This window comes from Mesoplodon bidens (assembly GCF_964165515.1).
Source record: "Mesoplodon bidens genome assembly, chromosome: 3".
Taxonomy (NCBI): Eukaryota; Metazoa; Chordata; class Mammalia; order Artiodactyla; family Ziphiidae; genus Mesoplodon; species Mesoplodon bidens.
This window is the reverse complement of record NC_138178.1, coordinates 90,787,547-90,814,008: the sequence shown is the minus strand read 5'-3', so window position 1 is coordinate 90,814,008 and position 26,462 is coordinate 90,787,547. Positions and strand designations below refer to the sequence as shown.

Genomic DNA, 26,462 nt, shown 5'->3' with positions numbered 1-26,462 from the left:
GACTCAAATGCAGAAGTGCATAAGCAGTAGCACAGGCTCCCAAGGCAGGGGACACTCTCCATTCCCAGAAATCCTTTGACTGCAGCCAGTTCCCAGGAGCAGGGAGAGGGAAGGAGCCACCCAAGCTCAATTACAACCCCAACCCTCACCCCTAGAATACCCCCGGCAGCCTGGGCAGGGTGATCTGTTACATCATGGGCCCAAGGATCACTTGTGAAGTCTCAGGACTATGGGGTGGAACCACTGGCTCTGAGAAGTGAGCTGTTTTCATCCTTGAGCTATCTCTTGGTCTTCTTAAGTAAATCATGTGCTTTATCTGATGACTAGGGGAGTAACCTCTCACAGCTGGGCAGTCATTGGCAGTCCTCCCTTTAGTTCTGCATGCCTGCATCTTTTGGTCTTAGCCGTGTTTTGTGGACTCCATGACACTGAGTTCTGTTTTTGAATCAAGTCAAGGCCCTTTCCATTTTCAGAAGAATTCAGCTAGTACTCATTTATGCCTCTGATTATGGTGTCTGTCTTTCGTTATCCCTTGGACCTGCCTTGGTTACATAATTCTTTTGCTTCCCTTCTCCCATATTTGATTTCTGTAGAGGACTTTGTGTTTTCTGGATCCTTTTAAATTAGGTCAGAGGAGAACATTACCTCATCTTTCTAGCTTTTAAAACTGGTTTTTACCTTAAAAACCTTTAACAGAATGTTTTTTATCATTCCTGCTATTAATTTCTATGAACAATTAAGTTATATTTTAATCTTGCTCTGGAGAAATGTGGATTTAAGTGTTTCCTCCCCAGTCTTACTCAGCCCTTGGTATTATATAGCTGTCGGAAAAACCCTGTCAAACCTCCCTCTTTACTCCCCTAGTGGTTCTCACGATATCGTATCTGATACACCATTTAATGAGACTGTTAACATGCTGTTAAACAGGACCTCAGTTAGTCTTTCAGATCATATTACATTTGGTTGTGTAGTTTACTGAGCTACTCTCTTCCCATTGGACATCCAGATTATGGCTTCCTCATAGGGTTGCTGAGAGAATTAAGTGAGAAAGCATATTAGGGAACTAGTCCTGGGCCTGACTCAGAGAGGAACTCCATTTCTTTGTTTGCTGACCCCCTCCTTCAGCCATTCCAGGTAATGGCATTCCTGTCCCCCAGAAAACTCAGCCGTAACTGCCTCCCCTTCTCATCTGGGGGCCATTGCATCACATCCCCAAAAGTCTGTGCCTTCCAAAAGTGTCAGCCTCTCCTAAACCCAGACCAGGTAAGACTCTTGTTTCTTATAAAGTGATGTGATAAAGGTGACAATCCTTCATTGGGGTCACTGACACTGACGAGGTAGCCACATCACACTGGATGTCAGCAGATCTGAAGGTAATAGGAATTCAGAGATGTTCTTTCCTTCTGAAGATGCCATCTTTAGGAAGCTCTGATTGTGGAAGGGGAATATAGCTCAAGTCTGGACCAGTAGAATGTGGACTCCAGCCCAGAGATGAGTTTGTACAATTGACCTTTATCCTTCAAGGTTTAGCTCCCTCCTCCAGAGACCTTTCCTGAACTCCCTCACGGCTCTCCCACTCATCTTGGCATTTAATCAATTACTTATTGTGTAATGTAATTTATGCACCAAAAAGCCCGTGAGAATCTGCTCTGTGCCTGGCACTCTGCTAGGCAGTGGAGAAACAACAGTGAAACAGCAAAGGCTCAGGCCCTACCCTCTAGGAGCTTACAGCATAACAGGAAAGACGGACCTTGAACAAGCACTGTGCTTGCAAGTGTGATGAATTACTGCACTTTCTCCCCAGAGCTGGGCTAATTTTCCACTTCCATACGGCTGGGGTGTATTGGGTTGGCCAAAAAGTGCCTTTGGTTTTTAAGTAAACATAAAAGACACATTTTTCATTTTCACCAAGAACTTTATTGAACAACATATTCACTCTTTTGTTCCACTACCTTCTGCCATTTTTCAGGCAACTTCATAATTCCGTCTTCCCAAGATTTTTTATCTTTTTGAGCAAAGAACTATTCCAGGTGCCTTTTATAGTCTTCCAGGGAATTGAAATTTTTTCCATTAAGAGAATTTTATAAAGACTGAAACAAATGGAAATCCAGAGGTGCAATGTCTGGTGAATATGGAGGATGAATCAGAACTTCCCAGCCAAGCTGTAACAATTTTTGCCTGGTGATCAAAGAAACATGTGATCTTGCCGTTATCCTAATGGAATTGAATAATTGCAATTAATTAATTAATTGATAGTTGCAACTAATTGTTTGGTTTTCTGGAAGGAGCTCATAATAGAGGATTCCCTTCCAGTCCCACCATGCATACAACGTCACCTTCTTTGGATAAAGACTGGCCTTTGGTGTGGTTGGTGGTGGCTCATTTTGCTTGCCCCACGATCTATTCCATTCCACATTATTGTACAGTATCCACTTTTCATCGCCTGTCACAATTTGTTTTAAAAACGGAACAGGGCCTCCCTGGTGGCGCAGTGGTTGAGAGTCCGCCTGCCGATGCAGGGGATACGGGTTCGTGCCCCGGTCTGGGAGGATCCCATATGCCGCGGAGCGGCTGGGCCTGTGAGCCGTGGCCGCTGGGCCTGCGCGTCCGGAGCCTGTGCTCCGCAACGGGAGAGGCCACAACAGTGAGAGGCCCGCATACCACAAAAAGAAAAAAAATAATAATAATAAAAAAATAAAAAATAAATAAAAAATAAAAACGGAACATTTTCATTACATTTCAGTAGAGAATCGCATGTGGAAATACAGTCAAGAAGGTTTTTTTCGCTTAACTTATGTGGAACCCAAACATCATTAACATAACCAGGCTGGTGCAAATGATTTTCAGTGCTTGCTTTGGATATTTTGAGTATGTTGGCTATCTCCAGCGTGGTATAACGTTGATTGTTCTCAATTAATGTCTCCATTTTATCGCTATCAACTTCAACTGGTCTACCTGACCATGGAGCATTGTCCAGCGAGAAATCTCCAGCATGGAACTTCACAAACCACTTTTGACACGTTCGATCCATCACAGCACCTTCTCCATACACTACACAATTTTTTTTTGCGTTTTTACCTTTCTTGAATTAATAGAGCATAATATGCGAAAATGTTGCTTTTTTTCTTCCATCTTCAATATTAAAATAGCTACACAAAAATTCGCCAATTTTGATGTCTTTTTTAAATGCACGCTGATATGACAGCTGTTACATACAATCTAACAAAATTGTTTCAAATGAAGTTAAAGACAACTAAGTACTACTAGAGCCATCTTACGGAAAAAACGGAATGAGCCTTTTGGCCAACCCAATATCTTGCATTCCTTTTGGGTCCTGTGGGCTCTAACATGATCTGTCACAGCAGTTGCTCAATAAATACCATTTGAATAATTAACAATGAGAAACAGATTATGAAAATGTTTGTTTCTTTTCTTAATTTAGGTATAATTGACATATAACATTTATATTAGTTTCAGGTGTGCAATGTAATGATCCAGTATCGTGAGATCACCACAGTAAGTCTAATTAATATCTGTCACCTTATATAGTTACAAAATTTTTTTCTTGTAATGAGAACTTTAAAAATCTACTCTCTTAGCAACTTTCAAATATGCAATACAGTATTATTAACTAGAGTCACCACGCTATAGTTTGCTTCTTGATTGCCTTCTCTTTCTATACCATTAGAGGCACCAGGATGGAAAGAGCAGAGATTCTGAGATTTCATGGGACCTGGGTTCAAATCCTGATTTTACTTGTTACTTCTTGGATGTTTATGGGCAATTTGCTCTCTGAGCCACAGGTGCCTTCTCTGTAAAATGAAAGCAAAAATACCTTCTCCAAAGAGTTATTGTGAAGATTAAATGAGGCAATTTATGTAAATGTGGTATAGGATCTAAAACACATACAAACTTTTAAATGTTAGTTTCCTTCCCCTAGCCAATCGAACCTTGGATGGGAGGCCAAAGAAGCTGTTTTCCTAATATAGGACTTCCATTCATTTAGGATAATGAGTGCAGAGGGGAACAGTAAAATTTTAGGTCTGGATGGGGTCTTAGCCTAATCCCTTTATTTTCTTGGTGAGGAAATTGAGGCCCAGAGAACTCAGGTGATTTCCCTAGGGTCGCACAATGATTTTAGTAGTAGGGCTGGAAAAAGAACCCAGGTCCCGACCCAGCATCCGGTGCATTTTGGGCAGTTTCTCCTAGAATTTTATTGCCAGCCTCTCACTCTCAGAAAAGGGAATGCCTTCATGTTACAGTTCATCTGAAGTCTCTCTCCAGGGAGGAAGATAATTCCTGAGAAGTCAGCTGGAGAGGTTCCCAGACCCTTTACAACTTCCTGGAGACTGGGTGAGAAGGTGGTCAGCTCTCCTTGTTGCATTCCAGGAAAGGCCAGGATAGAGTGGCTTGCAGATGATCTGGGGGCCTGATGTCCCTAGAGGGTAAGGCAGGCCTCCTCCTCGTCCCCCTTCCTGGGGAGATGGAAAGTGAAGGGAGCAGTCAGCACAGGACAGTCAGAACATGCCACTTAGCATCACTCAAGTCCCAAACACTCCAAACTCCTCAGAATATGGAGCTCTGCCTCCTGGAACCTCAATTTCTCTTAATAATAATAATAACGATGACAACAACAATAATATTATGAAGTGCCAGGCACAGTTAAAGGCTATCATACATTATCTTTGCCTGCACACTTGCAGCCTGCTTTTGAGAGGCAAGATAAAGCAGTAGTTAAGGGCTTGGTCTCTGATTAAAACTTTCTGGGCTCAAATCTAGACCTCTCACTTACATTCTGGGCAATATTGGGCAAGTTATTTAAGCCTTCTTTGTGCTTCAGCTTCCTTATCTATAAAATGGGAAGAATGATAATATCTACTACATAGGTTGTTCTAAAGATTAAGTGAGTTAATACATATGAAGCATTCACAATAGCACTGGGCACACAGCAAGCTCTGTGTGCATTAGTTGTTAATATCTTAGAGTCACTTCAGAGGCCTTCCCTTAATCATCTTATCTAAAGGGTCCCCTTTAGTGACTCACTATCAGATTATTGTTTTATTATTTTCAAAGTTCTTTATCATGATCTGGAATTACCTTCCTTTTATTTTTTTAACTTGTTTCTTGTCTGTTTGCTCCCACTAACAGGTAAGTTTCATGGGAGCTGGACCTCGCCTGGGATCGAATAGACGCTCAGTACATATTTGTTGAATTGAATTGAATTATATCACTGGGGTCTTCCCAAACTCCTGGAAGCAGATACTCGTGTTATTCCCCCCTTTATGAAGAAGCAAAATGAGGCACTGAGAGCTCCTTTGTTTGCTCAAGGTCACCCAGCTGGTGGCCCAGTTTGATTCAGGTCAAACCCAGTTTGATTCAAGAGCTCTCACTCTTTTTTATATATATATATATTTATTTATTATTTCTGGCTGTGTTGTCAAGAGCCCTCACTCTTAATGATTATGCTAGGTTGGCTCCTCTTACTCAAAAATTCTTAGCAAGTGGGTGGGAAGGTTGCCACATCTTATCAACTTTCTCCCCTCTCAAATGGTGCTGGATCTGGAAAGTTCGAAAAAAAGACAAAGAGCTAGCCTTCACTTCTTTCTTCTGGAGCTCGGTCTCAGCACCTCCCCATCCTTGTGCACTCCCTTCCCAACAGACCCTGAAGACCTTCCATCCAGTCTCATCCTCATCTTCTCCATCTCCATCTAATCCCACCGGATTCCTTTTCCATCCCTGTTCCATTCTCATCCGCATTCCTATGTCTATGAGGCAGGGCTTGGGTTGGGTTCTGTCCTAGGGCCTGAGACCTATATCTGTGACCTGGAGCAGAAAAGGTTTGCTTTCTTTCTCACTGTCAACATAATAGTTTCCGTGAAGTTTTTCTGAGCTACCTTTCCCTAGTCCTCTTTTTCTGAGACATTTTTGTGGCCTCCCATGTTTACATATTTTCCAGAGTCTAACCTCTCCCCTATACCCACTTGTGCAGTGACCTCATTTCCTCAGTCCAAAGGCACATGGCCTGCTGGCTGCCTGATATTGCCTTTCAATCCACTTCCCAAGACTTGGCTACAAAGTCCCAGGAAAGGTGGGGCCCACTGAGGTTTTGGTGAATGACCAGGCTGAAAACACTTCTATCCTCTGTGTAAGTCTTTGACTTTTATCACAGCAACAAGTGGGTTTCTGGGAACTGAACAAGATTGGATAGCAGCCAGATCATATGAATACATGCTTATAGCTGATATCTAGAACTTGGCTGGGGTTTGGAGTCAGGACTAAGGCCAGGCAGCCTAAGAGCCACCTGAGGCTACTCAAGATGATGATGGCACGTCCTTCTGTCCAGCTGGACAGGCAATTGGCATTGTCTGGGCAAAAGTGATCATGGAGTCTTCAGGAGACCCTCACTCAGGCTCAAGAATGGTAGGGAGGATAAGGCTGAGTAGAGAATATTATGGACAATCATGACAGCCATGTTAACAATATCATCTGGTCTAGCAAGGGTAGATGAATTAGGATGAGACAGATAAATATTTTCAGTGGTCTTTAGAAAGGAATAAGGAAGGAATTGATGGGCCAGATTTGGGAATACAGCTAAGGCTGAGACTTAAGGGGCTGGAGTTTGGGATTAGTGACTGGTTGTAGACCCAGTGAGGGGCAGGAGGGCTGGAGGCCTGTAGGCCTGATGCTGTTAGGAAATAGGTGGATTAATAATCAAAATACATTGCAATTGTATAATATATTCTCATAAATTTTCTCATCTGTATAATTTTCTGGGCCAGTATCACTATCTCTCTTCCTAATACCCACACAGACATTTTAATACATGAGAAAACAGGCTCAGAGAAGTTGAGGGATTTTCCTCTGTAGCTACATATAGGCAAAGTTGGCACTCGTACCCAGGTCTCTTAGCTCCTGATCTGGTGCCCTTCCAGTTCTGTCAGAGAGATTCCTTCAGTACAGAGAGTAGGGAGCTAAAGGCATCTGATCTGTCAGAAGAGGTAGAGTATGACCAATGAGGACAGAAGCCTGGGGCAGGAATGTGGAGATGGCCTGAAACTCTCCCTGCCACAGGTCCTATTGGCTGGAGGACGCTATTACCCAGCAATTTTACTCCTAGATACATACCCAAGAGGAATGAGTGCATTATGTTCACCAAAAGATAAGTCCTAAGAAAGTTCATAACAGCTTTATTCATAATTATCAAAGACTAGAAACAATCTAAATGTCTATTAACAGAAGATTTGATAAACTGTGGTATATCTCTACAATGGAATATGACACATCAATAAAAAGGAACAAACTACCGATATATACAACAACATGGATGAATCACAGAGACATTGTGCTGAGTAAAACAAGCCAGTTTCAAAACAGTACATTCAGTATGACCAAATGAATCTGGAGTGATAACAAAAAATCACATCTGTGGTTCTTTCTAAGGCTTGGGGAGACTGACTGGAAGGGGTACAAGGGAAGTTTCTGGGGTGATGGAAATGTTCTATATCTTGATTTGGGTAGTAGTAACATATGTAGTACATGGTAACTTTAAGATTTGTACACTTTAAGCAAATTATACCTTTTGTTTTTTTAATTAAGGCTTAGCTTTTGAGGAAAGAGCCAGTTGAAGAAGGAAAAGGAAGGGTCTTAAAGAGTATGGAGGTGATGTCCCAGATTGGCTCCTGTGGAAGGTGACCAACTGCCCTGATTTGCCTGGGACTGAGGGGTTTCCTGGGACAAGAGACTTTCAGTGCCAAGACTGGGAGAGTCCTGGGCAAACTGGGACAGTTGGTCATCCAAGTCCTGTGAAGGAGGGGAGCTGAGTGGGGACTCTGGATGATTGGCAGAGAGGCTGGACTCCCTTGGTACCAGAGCTGAGGGGCTGCTCCAGCAGGCTAAGAGAAGGGCCAGCCAAGAGGTGAGGGCAGCGGGCGTTGCTGGTTGCTCCTCAGGATTCCTGATCCTCTAGGAGCAGGAATGAGTTGGGGGGTAGAGCTGGAGGGAAAAGACCTCGGAGACTGAATTGAGGCAGGCAGGCCATCCAGGTTTAGCATCGCAACTTCTAAGCTGGGCTCTGAGGAGATTCTCACTCAGAACCCTCTCTTCACACCAGGTATCCCCACCCTGTCCTCCCTCAAATGCCTAGGCCAAGAAAATACCAAAGCAATACATTGATTTTCTGGAAGGAAAACAGACATGGGGACCTATCAGAGGACAAGGTGGTTGTATCTCTTCACCTCCATAGTTGTCACAAGGAAGGGACTGTCCCCTCCCCACTTTGTCTGCTACAGCCTGCTGTGGCTTAAGCTAGAAGGATCTCCTCTATCTTCTCAGAGCCTGGGACAGATGGGGCAATGAGGGAGAGGCTCTTCCAGCTCTCCAGCTGAGGCCTGAAGTGAATTCTGACAGAAACTGCTGGCAGGGCTGGTCCATGGAGGGATCAGGAACCAGGGAGGGAGGGCTCAGAAGTTCTCATAGTGGTGCACAAAGTGGGCCTGGTCCTTCCTGTTGATGAGCTGACAGGCCTTCTCTACATTCTTGGTCATTCCTGGAGGGCCGCAGCTAAACACCCCGATCTTCCTCACCTGTCAAGTGTGTGGGGGGACAGTGGTTGCAGAGAAGCAGAGGCCTGTGGGCTTCCTCCCCAGGAGGGAGCTGCTTCTCAAGCCTGGCTGGAACGACCAGGGCATTCACCACAGGCCCTGAGGACAAGGCTTGAGTTGGGGAGGCAGGGGGTGGGGTTTAAAGCCCTTCTCCAATGCTTGACCCCATCCTGAGGTCCTCTGCTCAGTACCCAGCTGCAGGCTGCTTGAGGGCCAGGAAGTCCTGGCAGGGGACGGATGGGTCGGGGTGGGACTGACCTTTGGGTGGACTTCCTGCAGAGAGTCAAAGAAGGGCTCAAAGGGGGGTCGGCCAAAGTGGGTGATGGAGCGCAAGCCCGTGAACAGACTCCGGTTCAGCACCTTCTGGAAGTGCCGCTCACAGATGTACTGGGGGAGGGAGTAGAGGAGGGAGGTCACAGCCAGGCAGAGCCAGGGTCAGCGCCTAGTCCAGAGGGTCCACCCACCTGCCTTGGCCATCCTTACCCTCAACCCACATACCCACTGAGCTGCCCTGCCTGGCCGGCCCTGACGTACCAGCATGGTGGTCCTGAGGTCAAACTTCTCAGCCAGCTGGGTGATGTAGATGTGCACGGACACCAGGTCCTGGTGGTCATTCTCCTCCACCTCCCGGATGATGTCAGCCAGCCACTCAAACTGCCGCTGGGTCCGTGTCACCCAGATGAAGTAGATCTGGGGACACACAACTAGGGCTCTGACTCAGCTCAGCTCAAGGTTCCTCCACCCAGATGCTTATACTGAGATGGTGGGAAGCCCTGGACCCCCCACAGGCACCAAACCTCTGGCAGGACCCACAGGCCTGATCCAAGGCTTCTAGCCACAGATCCCAGCAGAGGCTCTTCTGGCTACACCTTCTACCCTCCCTCAAATGTTTGCCATCTGGGCAACTGGGTATGAATGGCCCCAGCAGAACCAGTTGCCTAGGAGCCAGGGACTTTTTATCATGCTACTCTGCTGGGATGTGGGGACACAATCAGGCTGTCTGTCCCCATTTCTTTGAAGAATGGGAAAGGGACACTCACCTTTTTACAGAGCATTTGGCTGCCTAAGGATGACTTGAAGACCAGGTCTTTGAGGATGGAGGCAAAGGGGGTGACCCCAATGCCCCCTCCCACCAGCACGGACACCTCAAACTTATGCCACTCCTGGTGGCCCTCTCCAAATGGTCCATCGAGGTACAGCTGCCAACAGAAGAGGAAGATGAGATGAGCCTGGCCCTTCCCCAGCTCTGAGGTTAGAAATGGAGGGGGGTGGGGAGGACAGGGAGAACTAATTTCTCTGAGGCACGCCAGCCCTCTTCCAGTCTGGCTTTGGGGTGGCTGGAGCATCTTATCCCAAGGTCAGGGAGGGTGGGGACCTTCTATCAATGCCAGAACCCCAAAAGTGGTTCCCAGTGATGGGCACCTTTGGATGTTTGGCACAGCTGTCACCCGTCGGGGGTGAGTAGATCTCCCTGAGGCGGGTGGTCCAGGGTCCTACTGCCCGGATGTGCAGGCTAAGCGTGTCCTCGTGGGGCGCAGAAGTCAGGGTGAAGGGGTGGTACTCGTTGGTCCCCAGAGCCAAGCATGCAATCCGCACCCACTGTCCTGACTTGTACTCAAAGCCTTGGGGCCGCTGGAACTCGAGGTGGGTCACTCCTGGGGGTCATGGGCAGGGAGGGGCAGGGATCAGAGGGCTTGCTCCTGGTACCTGAGGACTGGCAGGTACACTGTCCTCTCCACACACCTGAGGCACAGGGAGTAGTCACATGATCTGAGCGAGTATGGCTTCTGGGGCTGGGAGATGGAGGGCCCCCTTCTCTGTTTCCTGGGTAACTCAAGAGCTGGGCTTCTCCACTCTCCTGTTCCAGCCCCTCCCCTCCTCTTTGCTGCTTCTTCCCACTAAGGGCCCAGGCCTGATACCACTGTCCTGGATACCAGCTTACTAGGTCAGGGGACCTCAGGCTCCCCAGGTACCATCTCAGTGTTTGCCAAACCTCCACCATATGAGGGTTACCTTTATGGTGGGCCATATCAGCACACCTCCTGCACTATCATTTATCTAACATTTTTCTTTAAATTGACTTACTTTTTCAATTCAATTTACCTTGAGAAGAACATTTAGGTCACTAGGGTGAGTAGAAAACCAGCATCATGTGCTCTATCTAGCTTCAGAGGCCAAGTTCTTAACCAATACCCTACATTGCCTTGCCTAAGTATCATGTGGTCTAAACAGAAGGTACCATGTTTTAACAAATTTTAGCTGGATACTGTTTGTTGCCTGACCATAGCTGAGCCTCAGGCTTGTTCTCTCTTTGTGGAAAAAGGAGATTCGCAAGTACTGGAGGATGCAGAAGGCATGCTAATACCATGCTGAGACTTTGCATTTAAATAATCTTGATTGAAATACAGTTGAAGTGAGGTTAATTTTCTTACTATGTGAGTCCTGAAGGTTAGCCGACCCCTTGTCACTTAAGTCATCTTCCACCACCCTTTACATTGATGTGAATCCCCACTCTGGCCAACATTGACTCTTAACAACAGACTCTTGCTGTCTGGGCCATTTATCTGTCTCTGAAGAGAGGTTATTCTGAGTGAAGGAATGGGAGAGGGATGTATGGTTCCCCACCCTGCACCCAGGCCACACGAGCACGGGTCTTTCTTGTCCTTAAACCCCTCTGAATGCACTTTCAGCCTCCTCTTCTCATAGTCACTTCTCACTGTCTGTAAGTCCTCCTGGGAACTAAGCACAGCTCTTTTGGGGGTTGTAGTTCCATCAGGAAAGCTGCAGGGGTCCCTGAGAGGCTAACAGAGGCAGCAATGGGATGATGAGGCTTGGGGAGCTGTCTCCCCACATCCCATGAGTTGACCTCCAATCTTCCCACCGAGGGTCAGGCCAGGCCTGGTACCTGAAGGCAGCAGTTCTGCTTTCACCACGCCTATCTCCACCTTCTTCCGGCTCAGGCTCACCAGCTTGTCCCCCACATAGATAAGTGCTGGCACCAGGAAGTAGATGTGGAAACGGGGCAGTTGGATCAGAGCGAAGCTGCCGTGAATGATAAGCTGGAGACATGGCCAGTTAGTATAGCTCAGGCCCAGCTGGCCCCCTTCCTGCACCCACCCTACCCAGATACTTCCTGCCTGGGCCCTGGGCCTGGGCAGGGTAGATGGGGCTGGCATAGGCTCCATAGACTGTGGTCTCAGATCTCGGGGTCTCGGTCTGAGATCTTGCGTCCAATTCACCCTGCTCCCTCCCCACATCATGAGTGCTCATCTCTGTCCTGTGGCCTGGCCCTGCCCAGAGAGTTCCCTCACCAGCACGTAGAGCAGGATGTAGAGGTGGTGGGTCAGCCAGAAGCCCCGGAAGCTGCGGCGCCGAAACTGGTGGGAGGCGAAGACGTACATGACGGCGAGAACCAGGAGCAGGAGCACCCCTGTCATACCTGGGGGCAGCGGGGGACAGGGTCAGAGAGCCCCTGGTCTCGGGACCTCAGCCTGGGCTGAGAATACCAGAGGGCATTTCTCCATTCCGCTCTTCTTCCCTGACCTCTCTCATCCCTCCCTGGCTCCCAGAACAGCTTGTCCAAAGAAGGCTGGAGCTGAGGCTTGTGCTGGAGGCTGCAAAGGGATCCTATGACCACTATAGACAAGTGTGTATTCATGGGAAGATGAGGACAAAAGCAAAAGTCCTCAGACAGAAACCCCAGACTCCACATACAGTCCACTCTTTACCTGGGACTGTCTGGAAGAACCACCAGTAGAACTTCTGGGGAAGCTTGGACCTGTAGGACAAAGACACCCAGAGCCTCAGGCTGGGGCAGGAGGGGCTCCACCACTGTTGCAATGTGACTCTGTTCCTGACGGCCCTGAATGCGGAGGTTACTGGGCCTCAACCCAGAAGGCCAAGGATCCTTCCAAAGAACATGACACCCAGCCTCCTGCAGTTCCACCCTCTGATCTCAAAGCAATTATTCCTCCTGTGTTATCTTGAATTCTCCTACTGCAGCTGACCTTTGCTTCCTTGAGTGCTTGGTTCATATTCTGTAAGCTCCATGAGGGCAGGGAGCTTACCTCCATGCTCTATCCCTATGCTCAAACAATGCCCAGCACAGAGTAAATGCTCAATAAATATTTGTTGAACGACTGCATGTATCTTGGCATCCCTACTCTTTGGCTCCTGGATGGACACACAGGACGTGTTCCACAAATATTTGCCCAGTGACTGGACAGTAGGCTGAGACAGCAAGCTACGTGTCAAGTACACGTGAGAAAGAGGCTCCGACTTTATCTCCCAAACTCCTTTCCTGGCCAATTACGGCCTGCTTCCTTCCTGAGGGCAAGGAAGTCATCTCTCAGCCTTCCCAAGAATGCTAGCTTCTCGCCCTCACTTAGTGAGAGAGTGGAGGGTCTAGGGCCATCTACCTCTTTTCTGTTGTACCCTGAGGCCTGCCCCAGGATTCCCAAGGGGGACCCTCCCCAAAACTGACCCATCATTCACAAAGACGCTGGGGAAGATGCAGGCCAGCAGGCTGAGGGGGCTGACTGAGAAGATGTAGACATTCACCACGTGGCCAGCACTGTGCAAAACTGAGAGAGACACATCCTGTTAGAGACGCCTCCAGGGCCAACTCTACCTCCAGCCCCGAGGAGAGCAGGAAGTATAAGTAGCTCCAGTCTCCCCACTGCCTCCCCGACAGCTCGACCCAGGGGACTGCAGCAGTGACGAGCGCGCCCGGGAGCCACATACTGGCCAGGACGACAGCAGCCATGGCGATCCAGCGATGGAAGTCCACGGCGGCGTCGAAGGGCACGTAGCAGTTGAGGAAGGTCTCTCGCAGGAAGGTGATGAGGTTGCGGCACATGGTGAGCAGGATGTAGGAGAACATGAAGGAGACGCTGGCCGCCGTGCCCCGTGACAGGATGATGCCCACAAGGGTGGTCTCTGCAATGCCCGAGGGTGGCGAGGCAAAGGCATAGTCTGGGGGCACAGTGGGGGTGGATCAGCACAGCACAGAGGCCTGGACTCCAGTCAGAACAGCTGGGATCCCCTATCCAGACGCCTGAGGATCAAGAATAACAACCAAAAGGCTCTCACATCTCCCCTCCCACTGCCCACCACCTGGAACTCTCCTTACAGTAAGCACGCTCCACAAACAGTCCGGCACAAATGGCTGAGAAGATTGCCACGACCACGATGTGCCGCCGGTAGTTCTCCACGAAGCGCTTGTACTGCTGCAGCTTCTGGGCCAGGAAGCCCCGCTGCATCTTCTCCTGCAGCGCCTCTGTGTATAGCCGGGGAGGGGGCACCACTGCCCTGCAGCAATGGGAGGCAGGTGGCCTGAGGTCAGGGCACCCTGTCCTCCCCTAAATGCTACCCTATGAAGGAGACCTGGTGATCTGGTAGCGGTCAGGATGGGCCACAACAGATGAAAGAAAAAGCTTTTGGGGTGTAGAATCCCACTCTGACAAGCCTTTGCCTCTCAGCTTTATTTGCCCTCTCCACCCACTCCTCCATCTCCCCACTCCTCCATCTCCACTTCCTCCCCTCTGTTCTGTGCTTCCTTCTTCCTGCTCCCTGCACAGGCCTCACTGCTGTGCCCAAGGCAGGCAGGAGCCAGGAGACCCCTCACTGTCTAGTGTTGCATCTGAGTGCCAGGCCCCTTGCCTGAAGATTAGGATGCAGAGGTTGGAAGAGGCTGAAGAGTCATTAACTCAATAGCCTGCCAATCCGGTCAGGGACACATGGAATGAGTCTCAGGATGGTTCCTTGTGTGTGGAGGTGTGGGCAGACCAGAGACCCTGAAAATTCTCCCCATGTCTCCTTGGGTCAAGGGTCTGGGAAACACTTACTTTTTGCCAAACCTCTTCTTCAACCCAGGGCCTCCCAACTCTGGGGCTTCTGAGACAGGGAGCCCCACTCCCTGAGGGCAAGAACTGAGAAGAGAAAAATAGGTCTCATTCTCCCCTTGTCTTTGCAGCCAGGAGAAGAACTACCAAGTCAGAGTTGGGGCTGGTGTGGGAGGGGATAGATCCTGGGACTCATTTCTGTCCACAGAACCTGCCCATAAAACCGGTCAGAAAGAAGCCAGGCAGAAGGCACGACAGAAGGAATGAACATGATCTGGTCATATGTTCTGTAGAATGATTCTGCCCTGGAGGGGCAGGGAGAGAGCCAGGCTCCTGAGCAGTAAGGGGTATGTGTGTGAGGCAGCTGGAACTTGGACTAGAACAACCGTGTGCTGAAAGCTACTTTCAGAGCAAACGTCTGGCCCAGGGGCTGATTCCACCAGCCCTACTCCTTCATTTCTCTGCAGGGGACCCAGCCGGGGCACCTCCCAGTGCCCCGTTCCCACTCACCGTTCCCCAGAAGTCCGAGTGATGAATGACACTCGATAGCTGACGTTTGGTTTAAGAATGTCTCCAATACCTGGGGAGAACAAGAAGCTGGATGGGCTTCCCCACGAGGGAGGAGACTGTCCTAGGAAGGCTGCCGTGGCACTTGCCAGTGACTTGGTCATGTCCCCATCTCTTTCTCCAGCCTTGCTTCCCTCACTGCCCACACCGAGCACCCACTGTACACAGGGCGGCGGCCACTGCTAGACAATGTGGCAACTGAGTGCAGTTAGCAAAGGGGCCCCCCTCCAGGCGGATGCAACCCTGCAGGTCCTTTGTGTAGAGAAAATAGGGACTCTTCCTCTGGCCCGACACACCCCAGACCAATGCACATGGTTGGTGTGTAGAATGTAGGCTGGACTTCAGCCTGCCCTGACCCCTCAGTGGGTATCTTTGTGCATAAATTGCACAGGTGTATGTGATGCCCTTGATTACACGTGCCTGGCTCTCTACTAGGCACCAAGGACTAAAAGAGAAATAAGACCTGAGTGCTATGCACCAGGAACTCTCATTTTGAAGACACGCCCGTTCCTGACGCCTTCCAAACTCACACACCTCCACCTCCACCCTTGACGCAGAGCTGGGTGCAGCGGAGCTCATTGTCGTGGTCCCGCAGCATGAAGTGGAAGTCCTCCCACGTCAGCTCCTGCTTGTCCTGGAAGCCCGACTCCCGGAACATGGACTCCACCACCTCGGCCAGCTGGGCCTTGGACAGGCAGTTGTTGGAGATCTCGATGAAGGACCTGGGCAGGAAGAGGGAGGAGAGACGAAAACAGCCTGTCACCCGGCAAGGTCAGGTTCAGGCAGGTGCTGGGTGGGGTGGGCCCCGGCCTATCTAATGTGGTTACCAGTGACCCAGGAAATGGCACTGAGAAAGTGTTCATCCAGCCTGCCGCTGACGCTAAGCTGGGTGGGGCGGCCAAGGGCTCAAAAGGCAGAACAAAATTGAAAGTGACCTTGACCAGTTAAAGAAAGCAGTCCCCAAACAGGGGGGCATCTACAGCTGGGATGAATGTCTACTTAGTGTAGGGACTTGTCCAGGTGTGCCATGGCACTCTCATGTGGCAGGCTCTTGTGCTGATACCTCCCACACCACTGCCAGGCACCCGTTCGTGGTCCAGCGGGGGGCTGGAAGAGGAGATATAGCTGCACTGGCTGCTGCTTCCTTGTGCCAACAGCCTGGGGCATAGGCAGGAGTATCTACGCACCCAATGTGACAGCACCCACAGTGGCAGCTACAGTGGCCATAACTCTTTTCTTAGACTGTGCTTTGGGACAAAAGCAAACAAACATGCAAGTTTGTGTGAATCCAGCAGAAAAAGACCTTTGCGTGCATGGCACAGCAAGCACTGCCATCACATTAAAAAACACATCATCCCACTTGCTCAGGGTGAGACTGAGCAAGAGCCACACTGAGTACAGGCCAAGGAGGTGGACCTCAGCCCCTGGGAGCAGAGACCGTCTCCTAGAGGGTCCTGCAGCAGCACGCCCAGCGAAGGACAACTGCAATGCGCCTCGCCCTAGCCCTTTCAGAAGCCCACGTCCAGTTGTGGTATCTGGACTGTAAAGAATGTGGCAGTTAAGGTGAAAGCTGAAAGCAATGAGGAGGCTTACAGGGGTAGAAGAGTTAAAAGGGTCTGGGCTGTTCTATGCATTCTGTTTATTCATTTGCTTATTTGTTTCATCTGATTCAGTTAACTATGTATTGAATGCCTGCTATGTGCCAATCACAGTGCGGAGGAGGGGATTCAGTAGGGAACAAAGAGAGATATGAACCCTGTCCTTATAGAGCTGCAGGCAGCTGTGTTACAGGAGCACGGTCTTCAGGAATAAGTCTGTGAGCTCAAAACTGGTCTTTATCAGCACACCACAACCAGAAATGGCTTAAGAAGCAGGGAGAGAGAAGGGTTGGAATATAGAAAAACTTTCCATGTTTCTCCTCCTGCCTGTCATGGTGATTAATACTGGCAGTGACCCAGGGCATCCATCCTCCATGATTCATTATCTCACTGTGTAAAGCACAGCATTTGAAGAGTTAGCAAAGACCCAAAGGCATCCAGAAGGGGTTAGTGGGCTTTGTTACTGGTCATCTTGATGTTGGTTGTCTTTTGTAACCAGGGAGAATTTTCTGGTGGTGTTGGCACTGCAAATACAGACCCTCCTGGAGGCAGGGGCCTAGCCAGATAAACTTCTGAAGCTGGATGCTCTGAGTGTCTAGGATATAGTAGCTAGGCCACCTCTCAATGCAGATGGACTCATAACCTCCTCGCCTACCCTCCTCTGACCTGACCTGTTCTCCTGTTTAAAGTATCAGGAAGTCTCAGGACTGGAGGGGCCCACCCCATACCGCATCATGGTAAAGAACTCGTCCTTGGAGAGGAAGCCATTCCCATCAAGGTCATACATGGTGAACATCAAGCGGGACTTGTCCTCTGGGGAGCCTGGGAAGAGATAGGGGGATGCCTGTCACCTCTCTGCTGAAAGACACCTGACTCCTGGGATGGTGCACCATCCCCCTACCTTTCATGAAGACCACCAGGACGTCCAGGAACTCCCGGAAGGACAGGTAGCCATTGCCGTCCTTGTCAGCCAGAGAAAACATGGACTCCACAAACATGTCCTGGGGCTTGAGGCCCAGGGACTCGGCAAACTCAGTCCGGCTCAGCTCACACGTCAGGGCCTCCCGCACCTTCTGTGACGAGTCCAGGGGCAGGGTCCCGGCGTCTGCCTGGTCGATGTCCAGCACCTGCACTCGGGCAGCAGCAGAGGGAAGGAGAGAAGGAGGTGAGGCCTGGCTGGAAGCAGTTCAGTGACCTCTCACATCTCCCCAAAGTCCAGCTCAGAAAGGGTAAGCCCTGGTGGCTGCTCACGGTCATTAGATAAACTTCTGACTTGGGCTTCTGCTTTCCTGCAGAGGGGGTGACTGTAGCAGGGGATGGGGTGGGAATGGGGAGGGGCACAGTTTGGGAATGCAAAGTGAGAGAGCCTACACTGGGGACAGAAGCTGCAGCAGACATTAAGTGGACAGGGAGGAAGGGGCTAAAGATATGTTCTATTGTCAGTTCAGACAGGGCTGCCATGTGCCTGATTTTAAAAGTCATATACATGTAACTACCATTTGTTAAATGCCTATAATGAAGTAAGCACTTGGGCTAAACCCTGTACATAGAACAGTGTTTATCAAACTTTAGAGTGAATCAGAAGCCTCTGGTGGGCTTGTGGGCCCCAACCCCAGAGTTCTGCTTTCCTAGGTCCTGGGGGAGGGCCTGAGGACTTGAATTTCTAACAAATTCCCAGATGAGCCTGCTGCTGCTGGTCCAGGGGCCACACTTTGAGAACCACTGATGTAGACCATCTCCCTGAATCCTCACAGCAACCTAAAGGGATGGATCCTATTTTAATCACTGTTTCATAGATGAGGAAACTGAAATCTCCAGCCCGCAGAGCAGAAGCTTAGATCACCCCACATAGGGCCCTGTCCAGCCCAGGGTCCCTTCAACCCCTGGGCCTGGCCCTGCCTCCAAAAGGCACAATCAGGCACCTGGGCAAACAGGTGTCTGAAGAAGACCTCCAGGATGCGGCCCCGCTGCTGCTTGGTCACAGCCTTCCTGAACAGCTCGTTCTCATTCATCTCAGCCACATCAAGGCCCAGAGCCCAGCTCACACAGAAGCCCTGCAGATGCTGCACGAAGATGCCTCGCTCTTCCTCGGAGTTAAACAGCATCACCTGGTGGGAGGAAGGCTCAAGCTTCTGGTTCAGCCTCCCCTCAAAGGGTCTTGGGTTGGGGGATGGAGAAAAAAGCTGTCCCCCATTCCATCCCGGCTGGGGCCAGGTGAGAGGCCCAAAGGGGGTCAGAGGGAGAGTCCGGTGGGTCTGGGGACCTCTGAAAGGAGTGCCTCCTCCCAGCATCAGCCTTCACAACTGAGCTCTGTAGCTGAGGACAGGGTGGCCGGAGAGGACTTGCCGTGAGAGGGGAGATGTGCGAGGGCAGCCCAAGCCGGGGAGGCAGGATGGGCCATACCAGGTCATACTCCTTCGGGATCTTGAGCAGCAGGGCGCGGCGTCCACAGTTGCTGGACAGGATGAGGTGGACCTGCTGCGGGGGCCTCAGCTGGACGGTGCGGAGCACAGAGAGACGCCTGTCCAGGACCTGCAGACGCCTGTCTGGGAGCAGCTGGATGGTGATGGGATAGCTCCTCTCCCTGGGTCCCGGCCACTCCATCGCTAGGGAAGGGACAATGGGGCAGAGTGGTTCAGCAGAGGTCCCAGGCCCCTGCCCTCAGGCTGGTTCCACTCTGCCAGTCTGAGCAGGCACCCCCAAAGCCTGGCTCTCTCCCCACATCTGTAACCTGGTTCTTTCTCCCAGCACTGCCCCCCCATCTGTCCCCTTCCCCCTTCCCGCCCCTTGGCCCCATCTCACCTGACATTCCATCTTTGGCTGCTTCCTTCTTCACACTCTCTCTGCCTTTCTTTTGTAGCTTCTTGCGCTCTTGGCCCCGGAAATAGGCCACCACCCCAGAGATAAGCAGGCTCACTGAAGGGGGTCAGAAGGAGACACTGGGCGGGGGGGCCTTGCCTACAGCCTCGCCTACTGAGGCTTTGGCTGCTGCCGCTCCCTTCCCAAGGCCCCTTGAGCCTGGCTTCAAATGTACCTAGGAGCTAGCCTTACAGGCCAGCAGGTAATAAGGGGCAGGGACAGTCTGTGAGGAGGAGGGGAGCCAGAAGAGAAATGGGCGAAGGGGTAAAGGGCTCACCTAGTGGGAGACAGCACAGAGCCACGATGGTGATGCCAAAACCAGGACCACTGCCCTCGAAGAAATGAGTCACAGTCAGGGGCACACAGGGGGGCAAGTCTTCACTTCTGAGCTGCTGGGGCTGAGGGCAGGGTGCACCTGAGGGAAAGACACAGAAGATCTCAGGGCCTGAGGATCCCACTCCTTGGCCAGGCAGCCTTCCCTTCTGTCCTATAAAGGACCAGGTACCCACTCCCTCCCAAACCCTCCTCCCTGGAACTTGTTCCCATCAAAAATTCCTCTTCCACATCCCATCTCTCAGCATCTATCCCAACTTGACCACAAGGTTCAGCCTGCAAACCAGTCTAGTCTCTACTGTGGGAGGTGGCCTAATGCAGGCCTCCCAGACCAACACAGAAGGAGCTGCCTGGTGCCTAGCTCCCTGGACAGCACCAAGTGATCCCCACACAACCTCTGTCTCTTCTCTGCCACCATTGCTTGTGTTCTCCCAGGCCACCCACCTTGTTGCCAAATAAAGACATTGGGCTGCAGGTCACCATGGTTCACGCTGGTGACAGCCACCAGCACGTCCCGAAGAGTGGTGTTTCTGATTTCTGCAATTTCCTCCATGGAGAACAGCCTAAGTTAGAGAAAGCCAGGAATTGTTGGGATGGGAAGGGGACACAGGTCTCCAGCAAACTCAGGCCCAGGGACCCAGATGAGAAAAGAGACCGAGAGGGGTTGGGGAGGGGTGCTGGGACAGCCGGGTGCTGTTTACAGGCAGAGGGTCTGGGGCCCAGGCCGAGGTAGAGTCTGAGGTGGGAACCCAGGCAGGCCTCACCCATTCCTGCTGTTCTCAAACCAGTAGCGGTCGCCATCCCGCAGTCGCACAAACTGATCAAGGACGATGGTGCTGAAGAGGGGTCCAGGGTCCCCATAGCTCTCCAGGAGCCCCCCGGGGAGTAGCTCCAGCCGGGACAGGTCCTGGTTGTACAGGGCGGCTGTGGCATTCAGCACCTGGGGCCACACAGGAAGCGAGGAGTGTGTGAGCATGGGTATGGTTTTGTGTTGGGAGGGCAGCCACTATTGCCCCATCCCTCAAACACAGGACCCCATCAGCTGCCTGGCTTGCTGCTCAGGCCTGAGGAAGTCTCCTCTATCTAGGCAGCACTCCTCAGGTGGTGACAAGTCTGGTGGGAGGACCAGTGCGTCACTACCCAGACTGCCTATCCCCAGTGATCAGCAGCTTCAGGGTCACCCAACTCCTGGGGAGAGATCCTGCAGGAATAGGACAATGGCACCCAACCCAGGGGCCACTCTGCAGTAATGGTACAATGCAGTGTGAGGATACTCTGGAATCAGATGGCTGAATTTAAATCCTGCCTCCAAGACTGACTTATCAATTATGTCATCAGTAAAACAGCAATAATTATGGTATCTACTCTGTAACGTTCTTGACATAGATTAAATGTGTTACATGTGTAAAGGACTTAGAACAGTATCACCACAAGACAGCTTTAGCTGCCATTATTATCATCACTATTCCTGACCTGAGGGTCCACGCTGGTGTTGAAGTCACTCCAGCTCTCTGGGGTCTTCAGCCCCAAGGCCTGTCGGGCTTGGCTATAGCTGGGCAGCCCCATATCTCGGCCACGTTGGATGCTGCTGGCCACATAGTCAGTACGGGAGAACTTGCCAGGGCCAGGCCAGTAATCTGAGGAGGAGAGAGGACCAGGCTCTAGGCTCAGTCCCCCTAACCCTTCTTCGCCCAGCAGCCTTGAATTGGGCTGTTGGCATTACCCACACTCAGCACTCCTTGACATGTGACCTGCCTTGGTGTAGGGTCACTGTCATCATGTGTGACCAGGGGCAATTTTTCTGGCAAAACGCTTCCCTTAAGACTCAGGACTGTTGTAGTCACCAAGCAGTAAATTCTCTGTCCCACCTCCTTAACCTCAGCATAGGGCTGGACAAAAACCTTTAGCGACCTAAGCACCAGAGATTGTGGTGCCACCCTTCCCCCACATACTCAGATGTTGGTAATTTAGAATAAAGCTTGTTTTCTTCTAATGGCTGGTTACTGTGTGTTTATCTATGTTCCTGCATTGTAGGTACCCTAGGTCTGCCTGATGCTTAACCCAGAAGGGTCCCCAGGCTCCCGGACCTCTGGGCCCTCATCCCCTCTGCCTCCAGTGCTTACCCCTCAGATCTTCAACCACTATCCTGTCCTCCAGCTCTGAAATCTGGGAGGCCATTCCCAGCAGCAGATGATTCACTGCCTCGGCACTGTTCAGATTGGGGTTCTGGAAAAAAACAACACACTCAAGGTAGGTTCTTAGGCCCCTCCCTAAAGCCAGGTCCTTCTCAGGACCAATGCAGCACCTCAGGATAAAGGGCCCTTGGCCAGTCCTAGACTCTCTTGAGCTGTTGTCCCCAGATAATTTTCTGATCACTCTACCCTTCAACTCCTACCACCCTGGAGCTGCAACACCTAAGAACTGGAATTGTTGCTTTTCCCAGCCTGTGTGATGAGACTGACCTTGACCCACCTCCCCTTGCCCCTGACCCCAGGCTGACCTCCCGAATCCAGTAGCTGTTGCAGACTCTGAGAGCTGGGGAGCTGACAAAACCCTCATTCAGGACCATCTGGAAATGACAGCTGGTGTTTCTGAAATGCGGAATAAAGGATGCAGTAAGAGAATTCAGAGAAGTTGAGGTGGGGTTGAGTGGGGTGAGGGGTTCAGAGGGGGTCTGGCCAATACTAAGGGGTGTCCTCGGAACTTCCTTGAACATGGCAGGGATTTGGCAACGAGTGCGGATTGAAGGTAGAGGTTGCTCTTTGTCCACACAGGGTAGGAAGAGAAGGAGGGAAGAGAGTGACCCAGCTGCTGGACAAATCCTTCTCTCAACAACTGAAGTTCAGCCATTAGGAGGAAATGGGGAGATTTTCCTGTTAAGAGTGAACTTCCTACCCCAGGGTGCTGTTTCAGGGCACCAAATTCTGCTTCTTTTCCCCCATGAAACTGTAGGGGTGTAAAAAAGGCCCCAGGCCCACAAGACCACTAAGTGTTCACCTCTGCCAGTGTGCTGCTCAGCCAGACCCTCCCTCACCTCATGTAGACGCCAGGGGGCACCATGGTGGAGAAGAACTGCTCAGAGGCCGCCAGGAACTCCGGAGAGATGCTGGGGTCCAGGAAAGGGCGGTACTCTGTCCACAGGGGTAAGAAGAGAAATAGGCTCTTTACCCTCACACACTCTCGTCACATGAACCCACCTGTCTTCTTTGTCCTGAAGAAGGACAGAGATCCTGGATCCTGTCCTGACAGGATCCTGACCCCCTCCCCCTCCTCCTCCCCAAAACCCCTCAGCCCAGGTGTTCCCCAAACTCCCTCACCTGTGTAATTCGGCGGTGCTTCCTGCAGGAAGCTGGGCAGCCACTCATACATCGCGATGTTCTGAGGGTCAAGAGAGGGGGAAATGGGAGGCCAGCGCTGGAGCAGCCAGGCCAGGAGGGATCTGAGCTCAAGGAAAGCTTAGGTGGGAGACGAGGACCAGGCAGGGGCAGTCACGGGAGAGACACTCAAACAGGAGAGGGGCGGAGGTTCCCGTTGCCCACGAGGAACGAGGGCAGGGGGGAGGGGCAGCTAAATAACAATCACGAGAAAACCTCTGGTATAAGTAGCGCTTTGCCTCCTTATCACTCTCAGGGGCTTTCCCTAGACGGTAGCTGTCTGGGGAGGGGTGTTTCTGGGTGGGCTTGTCCAAGGATGGAGGGCTCTGCGGGGCAGCGGAGTCTCCCGGGGACCAGGACGTGGGGGCAGGGCCGCGCGACTGACCTGGTAGGTGGCGATGACCCTCTTGCGCGCGTGCTGGAACAGCTCCTCGTCCCCCCAGAGCGGGTGCTGGCGGGCCAGCCTCTGCGCCCACAGGTTGTGGTAGCGGAACCAGAGCAGGCCCAGCGCCTGCAGGAAGGGCTCGCGGTTCCCTCGCTCCGCCCCGAAGGCTGCTCGCGCGGTGGGGACGCAGGGGAGGAGTTGAGCGCGGGTGGGCCCGAGGGGGGCGCACCTCGCCGGCCCCCCGCCCGCGCCCCCGCCGCCTCACCGTACAGTCCCCGGGGCCCGCGCCGTCCCGTGGCGGGGTCGGGCGCCGTCCACATGCGCAGCGGGTCCTGCGCGTCCCGGGGGAAGGCGGGGTCGGGCCCCGACGCCAGCTGCCCCCCGGAGAAGCTCCGCAGCTCGTCGCTCCAGGAGTGCGAGGAGCCATAGATGGCGCTGCCGTCCAGCCAGCCCGTCACCTCGTTGGTCTGCGGGGACAGCGGGAGGCTGAGCCGGGGTTCGGGTGGCCGAGGCGGCTCAGGGCGGGCGAGGGCCGGGCGGCCGTTGCGGGTGTGCTGGGGGTGGGAGCCTCTCCCCAGCTGCCTCAGGTCCCGCCCCACCCCAATCCCCAGCCCCCTGCCCCGCCCACCAGGTCCCGGGGGTTGCTGGGGCTCTGTCCGGTCTCGGGGTCCCAGCGGCTCCTCTGGAAGGGCAGCACCACGTCCCCGCTCTGGTCGCTATCGAACACGGGGTCTCCGGGCGGGATGTGGATGTTGAGGAACTCGGCCGGGCAGCCAGGCTTTTCTACGCTCACCAGGTCCGAGAGTACGTGGTAGCCTGCGGGTGTAGGGGGCAAACTGGTGAGAATCGGTACTCCCCACCGCCAATGCTGACGCCAATTTCTGAAGAGCCTAAAGGCAGAGGTTCCAAGGCAATTTCCGCGCCACCAGCTCTAAAACTTTTTTCTAATTTGCAAAGTGGGGTCATAGTACCCTCCTCGCCCACCCCATAATGTTGTTGGGAGAATCAAAATAATATAATTAATGTAAGGGCTCCCCCAAGCCAGTCCCCATCTCCTAACAGATCCTGCCTCTCCCTCCCTCTTCGGGGGAAAGAAGATATAATCACAACAGGAGGAGAGCGGCGGCAGGGGAATCAGCTTCTAAGAGCTATAATGAGGGTTAGTGGCACTCCTGGGTTTGTAGTCAGTGATAAGAGAAAGATTAGGAGAGCAAATACCCCCGAATCAACACCCCCAAATCCCTCCAAGAAGAAGAAAGGCTTAAAGTGAGGCTTGGTGGGGAGAGGAAGTGGTTCGGGGTCTTGTATCGGTCTCCTGTGGACCTGCAGAGAGGCCTCAGGGCCCCTCTCCCCAGGCGCTGAGCTGAGCGCCAGGTCAACCCTCACCGAAGACGCGTTCTCCCACTTTGCTCTCACCGAAGAAGACCCCCAGCACTGTGCGATTGCGGCTGGATGGCCGCCCGGCTGTGCCCCGCATGGCGGCGTTGCTGAGTAGGCGCGGGTTGGGCAGCAGTGGCTCCCCCAGAGCCTGATACACGCCGTCCGCGTAATTAGCTGGTACAAGGCGCCGCAGTCGGGAGCCTGTGGGAAGCAGGGAGCCGGGCTCTGTCAGAGCACTCCGTCTCCAACAAGCCCACGAACCTCGCTCTACGCCTCCCTCCAACTCCCCACTCCCACTGACGAGACCCCTTCTTCTGTCCCCAGGAGTGCATAGGAGTTCGCGGCGCAGGCAGCCGGGCGGCTGGCGGCGCGCTCTCTCGGCTTCTCCGCACCGGGTCTCCCGCCACCCTGCCCTCCACTAGCCGTTCCCCACCCCAGACCACGGGACGCACCGGCAGCGCCACGCTCGTGGTGCCTCAGGTTGTTGAACCAGCCGTCATAGCGCTGCACTTCCCAGGTCAGCGAGAGTGAGTCCTGGCCTCCTGTGGGTCAGAGGGTGGTCCACTCAGTGCTAGCCTCCCTGCGACCCCTCTGGGACCCGACGGCCTCGGCCCGTGCTTCTCCAGCTCGCCCAGCGCCCCCAACCCGACCCAAGTGGCGATACTCGCGCGACGTCTAGGCTGCGCCAGGAAGTTTCCCATCTGGCTGAGCCGCTCAGCCATCTCACCCGATCTTCTAGCCTCAGGAAGCCGCTTGCCTGCACGTCTCCCTTCCCCAACTCCCAAGGGAAACTGGGAGACATCCCGAACTAGGGGTGCCTGGTACTTACCCGCTGGGTCCAGGAGTGCAGTCAGCAGAGCTCCCAGGAGCACCAGGGTCTCTGGTCTTGCACGGAGCATGCTGACCCTGCAGCCAAGGGGGTGGGAGGTGGTACGTGAGGGACACGGAGCAGGCGTCCCCCACACCGACAGTTGGCACAGGAGGAGGAAGCGCCAGCTGTGTCCACTTCTGGAGCGAAGCTTTTAGAAACGTCGCCAAGGACCCGCACCCGCAGGGCACTTTTTTAAAGGCACAAGCAGCCCTCAAGGCAGTGACACTGGTCCCCACCCTCCACCCCGTGGAAGAACTAACCCCGATCACACACAGGAACCCGGGAGGCACAAATCCTCTGGGGCTTGTCAGTCTCTGGCAGGACTTTACCTCCAGCCTCCCAGGTCCCGAACAAAGCCTCAAGTCCTACCCCTCAGGAACTGCTTCTCCTAGAGGAGGCAGGGAAAGGAACGTGGCTAGTGAGCTGGGAATCTGGAACCTGCAGTCCCTCATACCCCTCAGTGAATGCCTGTGCATGGACACGAGGGATGGGAAGATCAGGTCCCAAGTCCCACTCAAACCTCGGGCTTAGGGCCCCCATCGGGGTCAGAAGTCTTCTTTTTCTTGGAATCTTTGCTTCTCTCCTCTGCTCTCTGCCTCTCCCCCACCACTCCTCCCCAGCTCCGCAGATCCTCAGCCTCCCCGGCTTCATT

At 52.4% G+C, this 26,462-nt stretch overlaps 1 protein-coding gene across 1 annotated transcript; it reads right to left on the bottom strand.

Moving 5' to 3' along the window:
- Positions 1-7,171: 7,171 nt before the first annotated feature.
- On the bottom strand, positions 7,172-25,838 carry DUOX2 (dual oxidase 2; the record flags this gene model as incomplete). Its single annotated transcript, XM_081228262.1, has 33 exons — positions 7,172-8,582; positions 8,859-8,987; positions 9,135-9,290; positions 9,641-9,799; positions 10,023-10,255; positions 11,506-11,659; positions 11,912-12,039; positions 12,329-12,378; positions 13,084-13,183; positions 13,344-13,574; positions 13,732-13,910; positions 14,447-14,530; positions 14,954-15,023; positions 15,545-15,732; positions 17,337-17,430; positions 17,510-17,735; positions 18,531-18,716; positions 19,012-19,214; positions 19,411-19,524; positions 19,745-19,882; positions 20,245-20,363; positions 20,565-20,740; positions 21,274-21,437; positions 21,924-22,026; positions 22,301-22,391; positions 22,835-22,931; positions 23,118-23,178; positions 23,560-23,726; positions 23,825-24,026; positions 24,188-24,375; positions 24,976-25,140; positions 25,241-25,414; positions 25,538-25,838. 33 exons carry the CDS (start codon positions 25,836-25,838, stop codon positions 8,460-8,462), a joined length of 4,953 nt encoding a protein of 1,650 aa, XP_081084388.1. The 3' UTR covers positions 7,172-8,459.
- Positions 25,839-26,462: the final 624 nt, after the last annotated feature.